The sequence below is a fragment of the Harmonia axyridis genome, chromosome 3 (assembly GCF_914767665.1).
Source record: "Harmonia axyridis chromosome 3, icHarAxyr1.1, whole genome shotgun sequence".
NCBI lineage: Eukaryota > Metazoa > Arthropoda > Insecta > Coleoptera > Coccinellidae > Harmonia > Harmonia axyridis.
This window is the reverse complement of record NC_059503.1, coordinates 20,851,722-20,865,152: the sequence shown is the minus strand read 5'-3', so window position 1 is coordinate 20,865,152 and position 13,431 is coordinate 20,851,722. Positions and strand designations below refer to the sequence as shown.

The following is a 13,431-nucleotide window of genomic DNA, read 5'->3' as shown; positions in this document are numbered from 1 at the left end:
CGAAAGACGACGTGAGTGCCATAGGAAACGATGGGCAAATCAAGTGGAAAGGGACCAATACCATTGAAATCCAAGGCTCTTCCCTTGGAAAGTCGCCACTTTAATCTTAAGGTTTTTCGAAAGTAAGTGAGCACATCAGTGTTTTACACATCTTACTCTATGCTAAGGACCAGGCAACTGAATTTATGACAAATGGTTACTGGTTCATTTCAAATTTTAGTATTATTTTTGTAGACCTTTATGCCCCTAATAAAAAGAGCTGATCGGATAACTATGGTCAACAATGGTACCCAAGTTATAGGTGTTATAGGGTGATCAAAGAAGACATAGTGATAAAAGCTAGAAATGTAATATTATCATAACTTTCTATCAGGCAACATATATGGATATTTTTCTGCTACTTTGTATATAAAAAGGCCAATCTCCGTTAATCGCTTAGGTTTTTTTTTTAATTTTTTAGGACTATTCAAGGACTTTACTCATAAGTTACATGATTAGGTGGAAAACGTAATTGCCTAGGTGTTCTGTCCATACAATGTTTCATTTTCATTATTCGTTCAGTATTTCGCTATTTTGATTGGAATATTATAGGCACATCAATAAATTAATTACAACATTAACATTCTTGAATAGCGCACTATCAAGTAAGTCTCTGTGCTCTGAAGCGGGATTTCAACAGTATCGTCAGCTACAAAGTTGATATGGGTAACTTTGTTCCTTTTGATCATTTATTATTGCCATCAATTAAGGGTATTGCGCGATGTACCGTGAGATGGCATGTTGAACATTTTCCAGCAAAGCTTTGTTAGAGTTGATGATACGCGTATCCCAGAAACCATAAAATGCTTGCGATATGAACTCAGGTTATCAACGTTCTGGCTCGTGTTTTACATCTGCAGTAAAAGCCTTCAATTGGATCTTCGAATTCGTCTTCATCGATGTCATGACTTGATATGGATGTAAATATACTCACATCCATAAAAAAAAACATACTCATCTCTAAAATGGTTTCCAGGATTCCAAATCTATCTCGAGTAATTTATAGGAATATTGTCTGAGCAAAACAGCTTAAGAATTACGTTTTCTCATAAAGGCCATAAGGTTTTACAAAAAATACTTACATTTTAAATTAACCGATAACCATTTTTCATACCTTTAGATGCCTGGATATTTCTCCGAAGTTTTTTCGATTCATCTGTGACTTTTGAAAATTTTCAAACCAAATCGTCTATAGTTTCTCTAGGCGTTTATTACACTTGAATGATACCTAAATCTAAATAATTGTAATATGAAGTCCTTTTAGACTTTACCACTGCACCAGCTCAGTTTTTCTCATCCAATTCTCCATCACCGCAGATATTTGGAAAAATATCATATTTTCCTCATTTTGTACTCGAAATCCACAATTTGAACATCTTTTTGTGCGAAGTTGGTGTTCTTGTATCATGTTACACTTTAATATTACCAACTCCAATTTGCGTCATTTCGTCAACCAAATGTGATTAAATCCAAATCTGCTATACACCAACCCTAATGTAAACATGTTGATACATATAATTGCAGGCGGCTTTGAAAACGAAAATATCGAATTTCTTTATTTTAATAAGCGTGTAATATTTCATTTTTATCTATCTGATACACCTCTGATGAACCTACTAAGCCAGCAATCAGGCACAGCTTTGTTTTCCTGTATGTGATCTTCAGCTGACCAATAGCAATTGAGAAATATCTTCACCGAGTAGAGGCCAGATGGTTGTTTCAGCGTGGTTCTATGGCTGGAGTAGGGAATATTATCTTCATATTGAAGAAATAGTATAAAAAACCTTTCAAAATTGAATTGAAATCTGTTAATGAAATGAATGGTCCATGCTCGACTTACACCTTTTGTTCGTTTTCAAATTTTGATTTTTTTCTTTTCTTATGCTCGGTAGCAGTTCCTCTCAAATAGATTACAACCCGCCACTGACATCAATATAACTGAATATTTCGTCATAACCTGAAGCAAATGAATTTTATATATTCAACAGTAGTTTCAATATTTCGCTTCCAATAACTAGCAATCTTAAATTTTTCGAAGACCGTTTTACTTCGAACGTAGCACATGTTTTATATTGCTGGCTCTGCTAAGGCGTGTTCGTTATTTGGCATGGTGTTCTAAAATTCCTATTGAATCCCAAACCGAAATCTTTTCCGATATAACGATCGAAAGGTACAGATTCCATGATTTCAGAATATTTTCTGGTGTTGAAGTACATATTCAATAGTATTTCACCATTGTCGTGCCTACACTCATTGTGATCGAAAGCTGTTGAAATTCTGCTAAATAGGACTAATGGACTTAAATACCTTCATGTTATAATATATTTAAATGAGTTCTTTTTAGTATTTGTGCAGTTCAAACTACCACGAATTTGTCAATGGTAAAAAAAAATCGATAACCTTAGTGATGTTTGATTCAAATACTGATAAATCTTTCATTTTCATTCTGCAGACAGGAGGCTGTGGACATGCTGAACGATATAGCGGTCCGTAAGCTGATCCCAGGTAATCAAGACACATACAGACGATCACTTTCACCAAGTGCTTCACCCAGGAGGCTGCGTCGCCAACCTTACCCATCCGATGCCTCTCAAGAAACCGATCACTCTTCCACCAAATACCCCGCTATAAGCGACAACGATCAATTTCACGAGGGGCTGCTTCTCCACGCGCACCCCTTCAACGACGACACCTCTCTGTTCATAGTCGACTCTTCGGACGACTGCGACAAACCGTCTCGACCCAGTTCCCTTGATCTTTACAATCCTAACCAAACTCCGGTGGTGGCGCGAAAGCCCCGCTTCAACTTCTCCCTTGCCCACAACGCATACGAACTCAATAATCTTGACGCTGAAGTTTTAGACGCGCCTAATCTTACGTATAACCTAGGTCATGACGAAGGTAAGGGCCCAGATCAAGGCCAAGCCAATGACAGCTTCGGTCAGGGACCTGCCAGCATGCCCCACATTCCCCTCGAGAATTCCTCCGCCGGGTTCAGCTACAAGAACCCAGCGTACCAGACCGCCCATCCGTCCTGTGTCATTGACCACGAAGAACAGCCTCCGACGACCTCTAGGACGGTGCTTCCGACCCAAGAAGATGATGCCCAGATGAGGAGGTGGAAAGGCGCTGTATTGGAGGAGAAGGAGGAGCCTATCCAGTGCACGGCTGATTTCAAGATGCGGGAAGAAAACGAGGTAAGGAAATAGTATAAATAAGAAATAATCCAGTAATCCTCTGAGAATTCAAATGGTTATAGAAACTGAACACATTGTGTTGATCAAAAATCGATGAACAATTCGATACACTTATTTTCAATGACTACTCTAAAAGTTGTTGATGGAATGCTTTGTGTTTGTTGCAAAAGACTCTGCGTTACCAATGTGAACTTAGATTAGATTGAAGGAGATTTAATTGCAGCGCATTATGATCTATTGTACCCTCAAAAGAGCTGTTCTCGCCATTAGTCGTCATAGTCTAGAGCTCGTCCTCCAATTCTACTGTTCTAGTAATCTCCAGTATCTGGGATAGCTTCAAAAAGGTTACCTCCTCACTTTCACAACTTTCTTGTCCAAAGCATGTATTGTGTTGGCTATCGATGGCGAGGAATTCCGTCACCAAGTGATAGGAATTTCCTTCCTCCTTCCCGCATAATCTGCAATCATCGTTCTCTACTAGACACATTTTCATTAGTTGCTTCCTAAGGCGGCAATGCCCTGTTAGAAGGAATCCAGTAAGGAGGTGAAGCATATTCTTGCTATGATCCATGGACTTCTTAGATCTCGTGGTACCAACGTTTCGAAGAACCTTATTGGAATGATTCAACCTAGAAACTCCAGAGTGTTTCTTTACCTATACCACTGAAAAGTTCCATCAATTGCGTTGGCTGAATTTACTGAAAATCGAACCCGCTTTTCGTCGAAAGATATTGGGAGTGATCGGAGAATCAGGAAAAATTATGCAATGATATGTAAACAACGTGTAGAGAGAGATGAATCGGCTCCAGCATAGGATTTAGATGTAAGATATTTGCAACAGATAACTCAGCTTTGATTGGTTCTATAAATTGGATCGTTCATTCTATTATTAGTTGAAATTCAAACTTATTTATGATCTTCTTCTTGATCAAGTGACAGGAAAATCAACATTTCTCTCGGTAATGTTTGAGTCGCTGCTCTGCACTCCATGATCGCCCAATGTAGGCAGCTCCATCTGAACTTTATCTGGTCAAACTACCGACAGCCGATCTGGAGAAAACAGATCCAATCTAGGCTCCGCCTAATTTGGACACTAATATGGTATTCGTTAAAGGAAGACGTGAAACGAAGAGATAAGGAAAACGATGACTGAGATAAAGCTCACAGATAAAGATTGTCAAGATCCCCCAAGATGTAGAAGACATCTAGAGGTCAGACAGCGAAGACAAACGCTATGTATTTATTAAGGTCACCATTAAGGAGAGCAATCATGTTGCTCTTGAATGTTTTCTACAATTAAAATTCACCTATTCGAATCCTTCAAGCAATTGAAGAGAATTTATTAGGATTCCATCAACAACATTTCGGGTAGTCAAAATTATCGATTAATATATGAGAATTGTAAAAATAAATTCATACTTGAGTGATATTATATATTAAAAAAAAATAATATCACTGCTTAAAAATTTGAAACGAAAAGATTGGTTGTTCATTTTTATAATTTTTGAACCCTATGAAAGACTTCATCCTGTAGAAAAAGCATCAGATTTGTTGACATCATGCCAACATAGACCGCAATAATTCTCCCAAGAGGTCGATTGAGAGAACCTGTTTTTTAGACACCAGGCATTAGAAGCCTCTGCAATGCTCGAAACTCCAACTGTATGCATATCCCTACCATTATATGTCGATCAATATACAATGTCCATGTATAGGAACTTGCAGTTTGTGCAATATTTGTTGTACGAAACCTATTAATTAGTGTGGAATATTGATGTTCATTGAATTGGACATCCGCATGTACCTACATCAATATCTCGAATAGAGAATCCAACAACAATTAATTGAATCAATAATTATTCAGTAAACTTAATTTTCAAAATGATTTCATTAGGTTCTTGCCATCGAACTTAACCGTGGATGGAATAGCAGATTAGGATTCAGTTTACAAGGAGCAGCAGGAGTGACATATGTCAGCGCCGTGTACGCAAACAGTGTGGCAGCAAAGGATGGTCGACTTAAACCAGGTGATCGTGTGTTACGGGTATGTGGTTTTTGAATGGAAGTATAATAATTTCACCTTAATTTTGCCCCAATAGGAAAAAAATTTCAACAAGAACTTTGTTTTTCAATAGGGGCTAATCGGAGCAACATGATACTTTTGACATTTATTTTGTGACAATTTTGCCAATTGTTGCAATCTCAGAGTAATAAACATAGATAGAGGGAGCATATGTCATTTTCAGTAAGCAAATTTTGTCCCCAACTCGAACTATCAAATTTGACCTGAAGCGCGCAGAAATGAAGACATATCAGTGAGACGATATTTCACTCAATTCGCGAGTTTCTCCACAAAGAACGCACTTCTCATGTCCCATAGTGAATCAACATTTCATATTAACTCGAAATATATTGAAATAAATACCTAAATATATGAGAACTTCCGAAAACAAACTTCAAGCGCGCCAATCAACGTGAATCAACCGATGACGCTAGGAGAGCAAAAGACATCAGCAGGTAAATAGAGAAAATAATAAATATTTTGCTTATTATGAATTCAACAATTAGGAGAAATATCGAATCCAAATATTCAAATTTGCATATTTAATCGGGAATAATTCAAATAAATATATTTCATTCAATTTAATGATATAGTAAAATTGTGGATTTGAAAATATATCACAATCCGACAACGTAATCTAACCGTGTTGGGGATATGTAAAAATTCTGGATACTTCCTCTATCTATGTTTATTACTCTATGGCTACAATTCTTCCAATTTTTCTCGAAAATCGCATAAAAATTCTCTATACGGTGAACCTATAAAACTTACATTTCATGAAATTCGTCATATTTTCGGTCAACAAAATTGTCCTTCCAACACCATCATGATGAACTTGGTCTATAATGGTACATAATGTACCTACCAAAGAGTATTTCTTCGATTTCTGTTTCGAGGGGGACAACTTAAGATGTAGGTTACGGACGCATAGCGCTTCAACCCTTGCTGCTACAACTCCCACCCCCAATTTTTGAATAGGGAAGATGGGGTGAGTGATACCTCAATTTAAAGGTATTTTTATACTGATTTCAGCACAGTAATTGTTTTTTCATTTTATGCATTAGTTCTCGAAATATTCATGCGTTAGTTAGTTAGGAAGGAAGCCACAGTCATGGTTGTTTTGAAGCTCAAAATGTCGATTTTTCACAAAACACTACAAGTGCCATGAAAACACCACTTCATTTTCAAATACTTAGTTAAGAATATTTCGAGAACTAATGCATAAAATGAAAAAACTATTACTGTGCTGAAATCAGTATAAAAATACCTTTCAAATGAGGTATCACTCACCCCATCTTCCCTATTCAAAATTTGGGGGTGAGGGTTGTAGTAGCAAGGGTTGAAGCGCTATGCGTCCGTAACCTACATCTTAAGTTGTCCCCCTCGAAACAGAAATCGACCTGTCCGAGCATTTCTATCGAAAAACTTTATTTCGTCTGTAATCTCGTCTGTTTCGTTTTCAAATGGCCACCCTGTATATTATTACTGATTATATAAATTTAATTGGATGTATATTTCAGGTGAACGACGAGAGTGTGGAGCATTTGTCTACAATGGAAATTATTGATTTATTGAGAATTGTGAGGGGTCCAGTTTGTATTGTTGTTTCCAGAACAAATTCAAAGGAAGACTGTATTAAAAGCAATGCTGCGAATTGAATTGTAGTACTTAAAATGCCGAAGATGCATTTCTTCTTAGTATAGGGCAAAGGCAAAACGACAGTGGATTAAATAAGAACTATAACTTGAAGTTGGTTGGGAAAAAGGTCAAAATAACTGAAACCACTATGGATCTGTTGCCGACGTTTCGACTTTTATATAGTCATCCTCAGGGCACTGCAATAGGGATTGTGATTATCATACAAGGATTGATAATAGAACAAATAATAAAATAAATGGTAAAATAACAATAGAGTCAAAAAACACAAACTGCAAATAGGTCAATTTCTACAAAAATATAAGTGGTTTCTGTTATTTCATCCTTTTTCCCAACCAACTTCAAGTTATAATAATCAGTGAGGTCACAAAACATCATACATTAAATGAGAACTTTTGCTTTGTTCTGTACTCCCATATTCTAAATTAGTCTAAAATTATGGCATAGCTATTATATTCTCTCGTACTCAAAGTCATGCCTTGACAATGAATGCATCCACTTGATTATCCCAAAAATATTTACCAATTATAGAATGTAGTTGTTAAGAGTTGGATTTATTCACGAGGACTTCGTGTTTTCTGTATATTATTGATTATATATAATGTTGCATCTAATTCATGTAAAATATCTCTAAAAAAAATTGTGATAATTTGATTTGTCTACATATGTGTATATCTATTATATATTTTTATTAATATTTGAAAATGGAATCTTTCAAAATTAATTCAAACACTTATATCCAGATGTGACATTTAAACTGATATTTTGTCTTATATATCTATCTTAAGATTCCAGTTTCAATTATTTTTGTATATTCACAGGTTGTTCCTCAAGTTGTATTTTTAGTTTGTGAAGTTTTTACGTTTTAATATTTCTTTAGTATTTATATTTTCCATTTAGGAAGTATTCAACTTTGTAGAACATCCTGTTAATTGTGATCTATTCGTAGGCTGTGTATTTGGGAATCTAAAGGAATATCGCCATCCATATTCATTAGTGAAGTAAATATCCAAAAATTCTGGAAAATATCAAATAGTCAAGAGCAATACTGATGCAGTGCCCAAAAGCTGAATATTTTAATAATTTTAACTATTCAGTTTGGAAGAGGTAGACCTGATTGAGTAACTTAATTTCCTTACTGTCTAGTCTTCAGCAAATATTCAATTTAAAAATTCCTAGAACTCCGAATAACTCTCAGATATTGAAACAATTCGGTTGTTCAATGAAATATTGGAATTCTCAGAGCTGACATGTTGTTCATCTTATTTAAAATGTACTTAGAGGTGTAAGCTAGTCTAATGCGTACAAAGAAAGATATTCTTTGTGAAGATACCAAATTACAAAACTTATAATTTAAGAATAGATATAGATTCGAATCGATGTAGTTGAAATATGTACATCAAATTGTGAAATGTTTGAAGTAGTATATGCACAGTATTAACAAAAAAATATATGAAATCAATTATCTATAAGAGGATGAAAAATTATTCTAAATATTTGCCTAATAGAAACTGCATTATTTATTTTTTGTATGAAAATGGATATTACCTCTACTTCTCAATGAATTTTAAATATAGAAAAGTTTTAATAGTGTTTCTCCTTCTTTCTGTAAATATTATTTTAATCGAAAAATCTCTCATCTCTTCTTATTTAAAACCAAAGATGAAATAAATATCGTTAAATCTTTCAGATTTTATTTTATTGATTCCTTTATAATTATATTTTGGATTTCAGCTTTGTGAAATATTTCTTATCTTATAGGAATGTAGTGATTGGAGTTTCGGAAAGAGAAGCCATATGAAGGTAATATATCTATATGGATATTGAAAATAATGGAACTATCATCAAAAATTGAAGAACACATATAATATAAATATGAAATTGATAACAAAATAAGAACTATTGGAATCATTATATTCCTCTCCATAAAATACTTTTTTTTCATTAATTAGCGATGAAAACACTAAAAACGCTTAAAATAGGTCTGTTCTTCCAAGATGTTCCTCATTAATTCTTGATGTGTGTGTGTGCATATATGACACAAACATCAGGTAAAATAAATCTGTAATGAAGCAGCTCGGTTTAAAAGTCAAATAGAGGTTGACAATAAAAAATGATTTAGTAAATCGTGTTCACTTCTACGACCAAGCAAAATTTCAATGTCCATATGTTATAAATGTGTGCTTTCAGATTTTGTTCAAAGATCGTTCTGATATTGATAATGTAGCTTATTACTTTATAACATTGGGATTACTTCTTATTTCTTCACAGGTATCCGTAATTTGCTGTAACAGGTGTATGGTTGATATCAACGTTATATACTTTGCTTTTCATATGACCCCACAAGAAATAGTCGAAAGGAGTAAGATCAGGAGATCTTGGTGGCCAAACTAAAGGGCCACCTCGCCCAATCCATCATTTTTGAAATTGTTCGGTTAGGATAATCAAATACACCTCTCCAGTTAGGCTAACTTCAAAAACATGAGGAACTCATGAGAGATCATTATATTATATTATTCCACATCAAACGTTACTGATAATTTATACTGAGATTGTTTTGGAGGGATTGCATCAGGATTTTCTTCATCCCAAACATGCAAATTTTGGGAATTGTAAATGTCATCTCGAGGCATCTGTGAATGAAATGGGAAAAATGATTCCTCTATGAGATGAAAACTATCTACAAAATTCAAATAAGATCTGGTACTACTAGTCGTTGAACAATATGAATATAGTTTTTCTTGTCTAATCGTTTGTGGAATTATAAGACGACTACGGATTATTCGGAATTTCATGTAATTTAAGCTTTTATTTGATATTATTGATCATCGACATACAAAGTGATGTTATCTTGTCGAAAGGAGGCAAAATTCGACCTACTCATTCCTGAATGACAATGGATGTGACCTCTACTGGATATTAATCTGCCTGGAAAATTTTCACGAACTCGTGGCAGAGAAACATATGGTTTGTATGAAGTTGCTGAAAGCTTTAGATCTTTGTACGAAATATGGTGTACCGATGTTCTATGCACATTCAAAGCTATTACACGTTTCCGAATGGCAAAGTCAGGATCATCACGAACAGATCGATTAAAGCTTTGCACGTTCTGTTTCGTTCTCCATGATCTTGGGCGCCCGGGTTTTATTTTATCTAGCGTTCAACCGGTCTCTTAAAAACTTTTTACCCATTTCTGATTGGGAAGAATGCATGGCACGTCATTTGAGTGACGATACCCTGGAATTATGGGAAAATTTATTTGCAGAATTACTATTTTTGTAAAATTCGCATACGCACAACGCGCGATCCGCTCCCGCGAAACACTCCAAAGCAACCAAGAGCCACGCTGCGATTGAAATAATCCTTGCAGCCTCCGAATCGTTGCGTTCACGCGGTAAGCTAAACAACTATAACATTTTTTGAGACACCTTGCACAGGTTAAGGGACATAACATTCCTCGATTCAGAATTGAGGGTTATAAAAAATAAATGGAATGAAATACTGATTTTTTCATCTTTTAATATGATGTAGACATCCTCATTTTGAAATATTAATTTTTGAGAATAATGTCTCTAAGATGAGCCCCGTTAGAATCAATACAAGGAGCTCTCTGTTTTCCACTTCCCGATGGCACTCTGCGATGGGTGTTGAGTGAATTTCTTCTCTGATCCCCTCCTTCGGTTCTTCAAGGGTGTGAGACCAATGTTGAAATATTTTCTCATTCGAGTACCCCCAAAGGAAAAAATCGAAAATGCTCAGATCTCCTCTCAGAGAGACCAAGAGCTGATTGAACATTTCTCTCACTCAATGAGACTTGAGCTGTAGCAGCAGTAGCTCCATCCTGCTGGAACACAAAACACCTACGTCCTCTTCGTTGACTAGACTACAAGAAATTTTGCAACATTGTCACATTTCGATCTGCAGTCACGATAACCGTGGCACCATCCAACGTCTTCTTTGTGGTCGTGTGCTCCCTGCTTCTTCCAAATTCGCAATCCAGGGACGAATTGTTTTGACACCAGGAATAGACGTGCATGAGGAATGTTGAAACACTTCTCCTGTTATTTTAGTAATAGGCTCCCACAATAGAGCCACGATGAACACCCGACATAACCATCATAGGAACTAAAATTTGGGTTACCCTTCCTCACCTTCCTTGATCTACAACATACTGTACAACACCTCTTCGAAATCGGGAAATACTATGTGCCCCCCCTGTATATCCCAAAAGAGGGACATAAGGCCCTAAAAGAAAGTTTATTCAGACTCGTCCATATGTCCCTTAACCTCATATTTAGTTACTATAGTCTATCAATATTCAAGTATTTATGATATCCCTAAATGTGTGTATAAGTGAAATATTTTTTGACGACGAATTTAGTCTATTAACAAAGTAAATATGTCTTCACAAAACATCTTATTTTCCTTCAGCAGCAAATCACAAAAGCTCTGTTTATATAAAAATGTCAACAAATAATATAGGAAAACAGGGAGAGATGACGCACCTTTTGTAAAATGTGCCGGAAATCTACTGCTTTAAACTGATCGTGGTCCTGAAATCATAAATAATTCTTTGGTTATTATTCTTTCATATTATAACATCAACAAGAAAAAAACTCAAACATTTTTCAAAAATGAACTAAACACAAAATTTTGATTTTGGCAATCTCTTCCGCATCCCATGGGTTTGGGAGAGATTGCTCAAGAGGCTCCACATAACATGCTTAATTTTCGGCAATTGTTTTATTCCCACAGGGCATACAGTAGTTTTTAAAGGATGTGCACGTGTCATAAAGCCACCATTCCAGCTGAATCCATTCCTGTGTAGATTTGGTATTTTCGTTGCATTCCAAGCAACCTAAGCAATAATTTTCGTCAAAAATTTCGTCGTCTATGGAATCGTTTTCCATCGCACTATTTTCTTCAGAGGAAGAACTCATCAAACGTCGTTTTACACGTTTTATTCTAGCAAGGTTGTTTGTCATCAACTTCTTGGGTATGTTTTTTCTGATGTCTTTTGTAATGCTTTTCTAATTATTTTTTGTGACTTTCATTCTTCTTACGGTTTCCTACTTTTTTCCTTTCCAATCTTTTTTTTATCTGCAATCAGTCAAGTTTTGTGCAGCAAAAGCTCAAAATATTTATGGGCCCTTCTTTGTTCATACCTTCAGCTCGGGACCTGGATACATCTTTGGCCTTTCGAATGATAAAAGTGTGATTTCTTTTTGAAAATAAAAACTATTATACGTCATCTGTCCCGAAATACCACTCGTCATCTTTCCCGATCCCATGGGATAGATGATGCACCTGTTTAGGTTACAAAAAATGTCGAAAGATAGAGTTAGCTTAGTGAATAGATATAGCTTTTATAATAACCCAACTAAATTCGTCAGAACGTCGACTTTTAGCGGATTTCTAATTAATAGTGGATCAAACTAAACACCTCGCAATCTTTTTAGGTACTTACCAACTATATATCACCAAATATCTTGTAAGTATATCTTACTTTCAACATGATTTTGTTCGAACGGCAAGAGTAAACCGTCTGTATGCACCTGTCTTGAGCAACCGGCGCTGCGTGTACCAAAAACATGAATTATCGAATTGCGTCTTCTCTCCCGCCGCGTCATGTCTCCCTGTTTTACCCTATCTTCTTCCAAAAAGGGAATTTCCGAAAACTATCGCTCTTTATTCAAATAAACGAGAAGTAACCATAGGAACATTTGCGGTAATGATAATAATCGCCCCTTCTGTTGTTCAGGAAGACCCTAAATGAATTCGTGAACTTCCCTCATGCAAGTTCGGTACATTTCACGGAAACTTGCATTTTCGTTGCGCTTGTGTCCGTCACGCTACTTTGATCGCTCCACTTTTTACCACACTACCACGCTAGTTGACGGACGGATGTTCAACAAAAATTCTTCAGGAGCGACGTTCACCATTATTTCTCTGTTAACTACCGTGGTATGTCGGTCGGAAATACGAAGTGTTTGATTGCGCGCTATCAAACCAGCACGAGTAGGTACGTAATTAAGAGTTGTTGGTGAAGTTTTTTGGTTACTTCCGAGGATCAATTACAGTGTTCTACAGAAAGAAGTGAGTGAAATTTTTTTTGCAATTTATTTGTTTCCAATTTTACGAAATTGATGCGGAACCAAAATAAATATACCGGAAGGATCATCCTTGGCCTAAATATAAAAAAGACAGATATAGGTGATTGTAAAATACTTCCTTATAATTAGGTAATGATGGATCTAGCTGATTTTGGCTTTTTTCCGAAAAAAATAAATTTGAAAATTTTTTAAGATTCATTTCCAATGGTAAAGGAAAGCTTCGTGAATACTTTGGGGATGAACCCTTGGTCTTTAAATTCAAGATTTTGGATAGAAAATTTTATTTTATACCATTTCGAACAACTTTGATTTCGTTTCTACAAATGAAGGTTTGAGTTTTAACTAAATATTTTATTCGATTCTG

At 35.6% G+C, this 13,431-nt stretch overlaps 2 protein-coding genes across 3 annotated transcripts in view; both read left to right on the top strand.

Moving 5' to 3' along the window:
• LOC123677030 overlaps positions 1–8,643 on the top strand; it is a 180,525-nt gene extending 171,882 nt beyond the window's left edge. The window contains exons 14-17 of one of the 2 annotated variants that reach the window (XM_045613434.1): positions 2,492–2,544; positions 2,929–3,236; positions 5,131–5,280; positions 6,819–8,643. In XM_045613434.1, coding sequence (XP_045469390.1) covers positions 2,492–2,544; positions 2,929–3,236; positions 5,131–5,280; positions 6,819–6,956 — 649 coding nt within the window. In that variant the 3' untranslated portion in view covers positions 6,957–8,643. Of the gene's footprint in view, positions 1–2,491; positions 3,237–5,130; positions 5,281–6,818 lie in introns of both variants that reach the window. The other variant, XM_045613433.1, reaches the window with a different exon arrangement.
• Positions 8,644–12,846: 4,203 nt separating this feature from the next.
• The window catches only part of LOC123676152 (cadherin-23), a 29,660-nt gene continuing 29,075 nt past the window's right edge, over positions 12,847–13,431 (top strand). The window contains exon 1 of the mRNA XM_045611872.1: positions 12,847–13,050. The gene's annotated coding sequence lies outside the window, so the exon portion shown is untranslated. The remainder of the gene's footprint in view (positions 13,051–13,431) is intronic.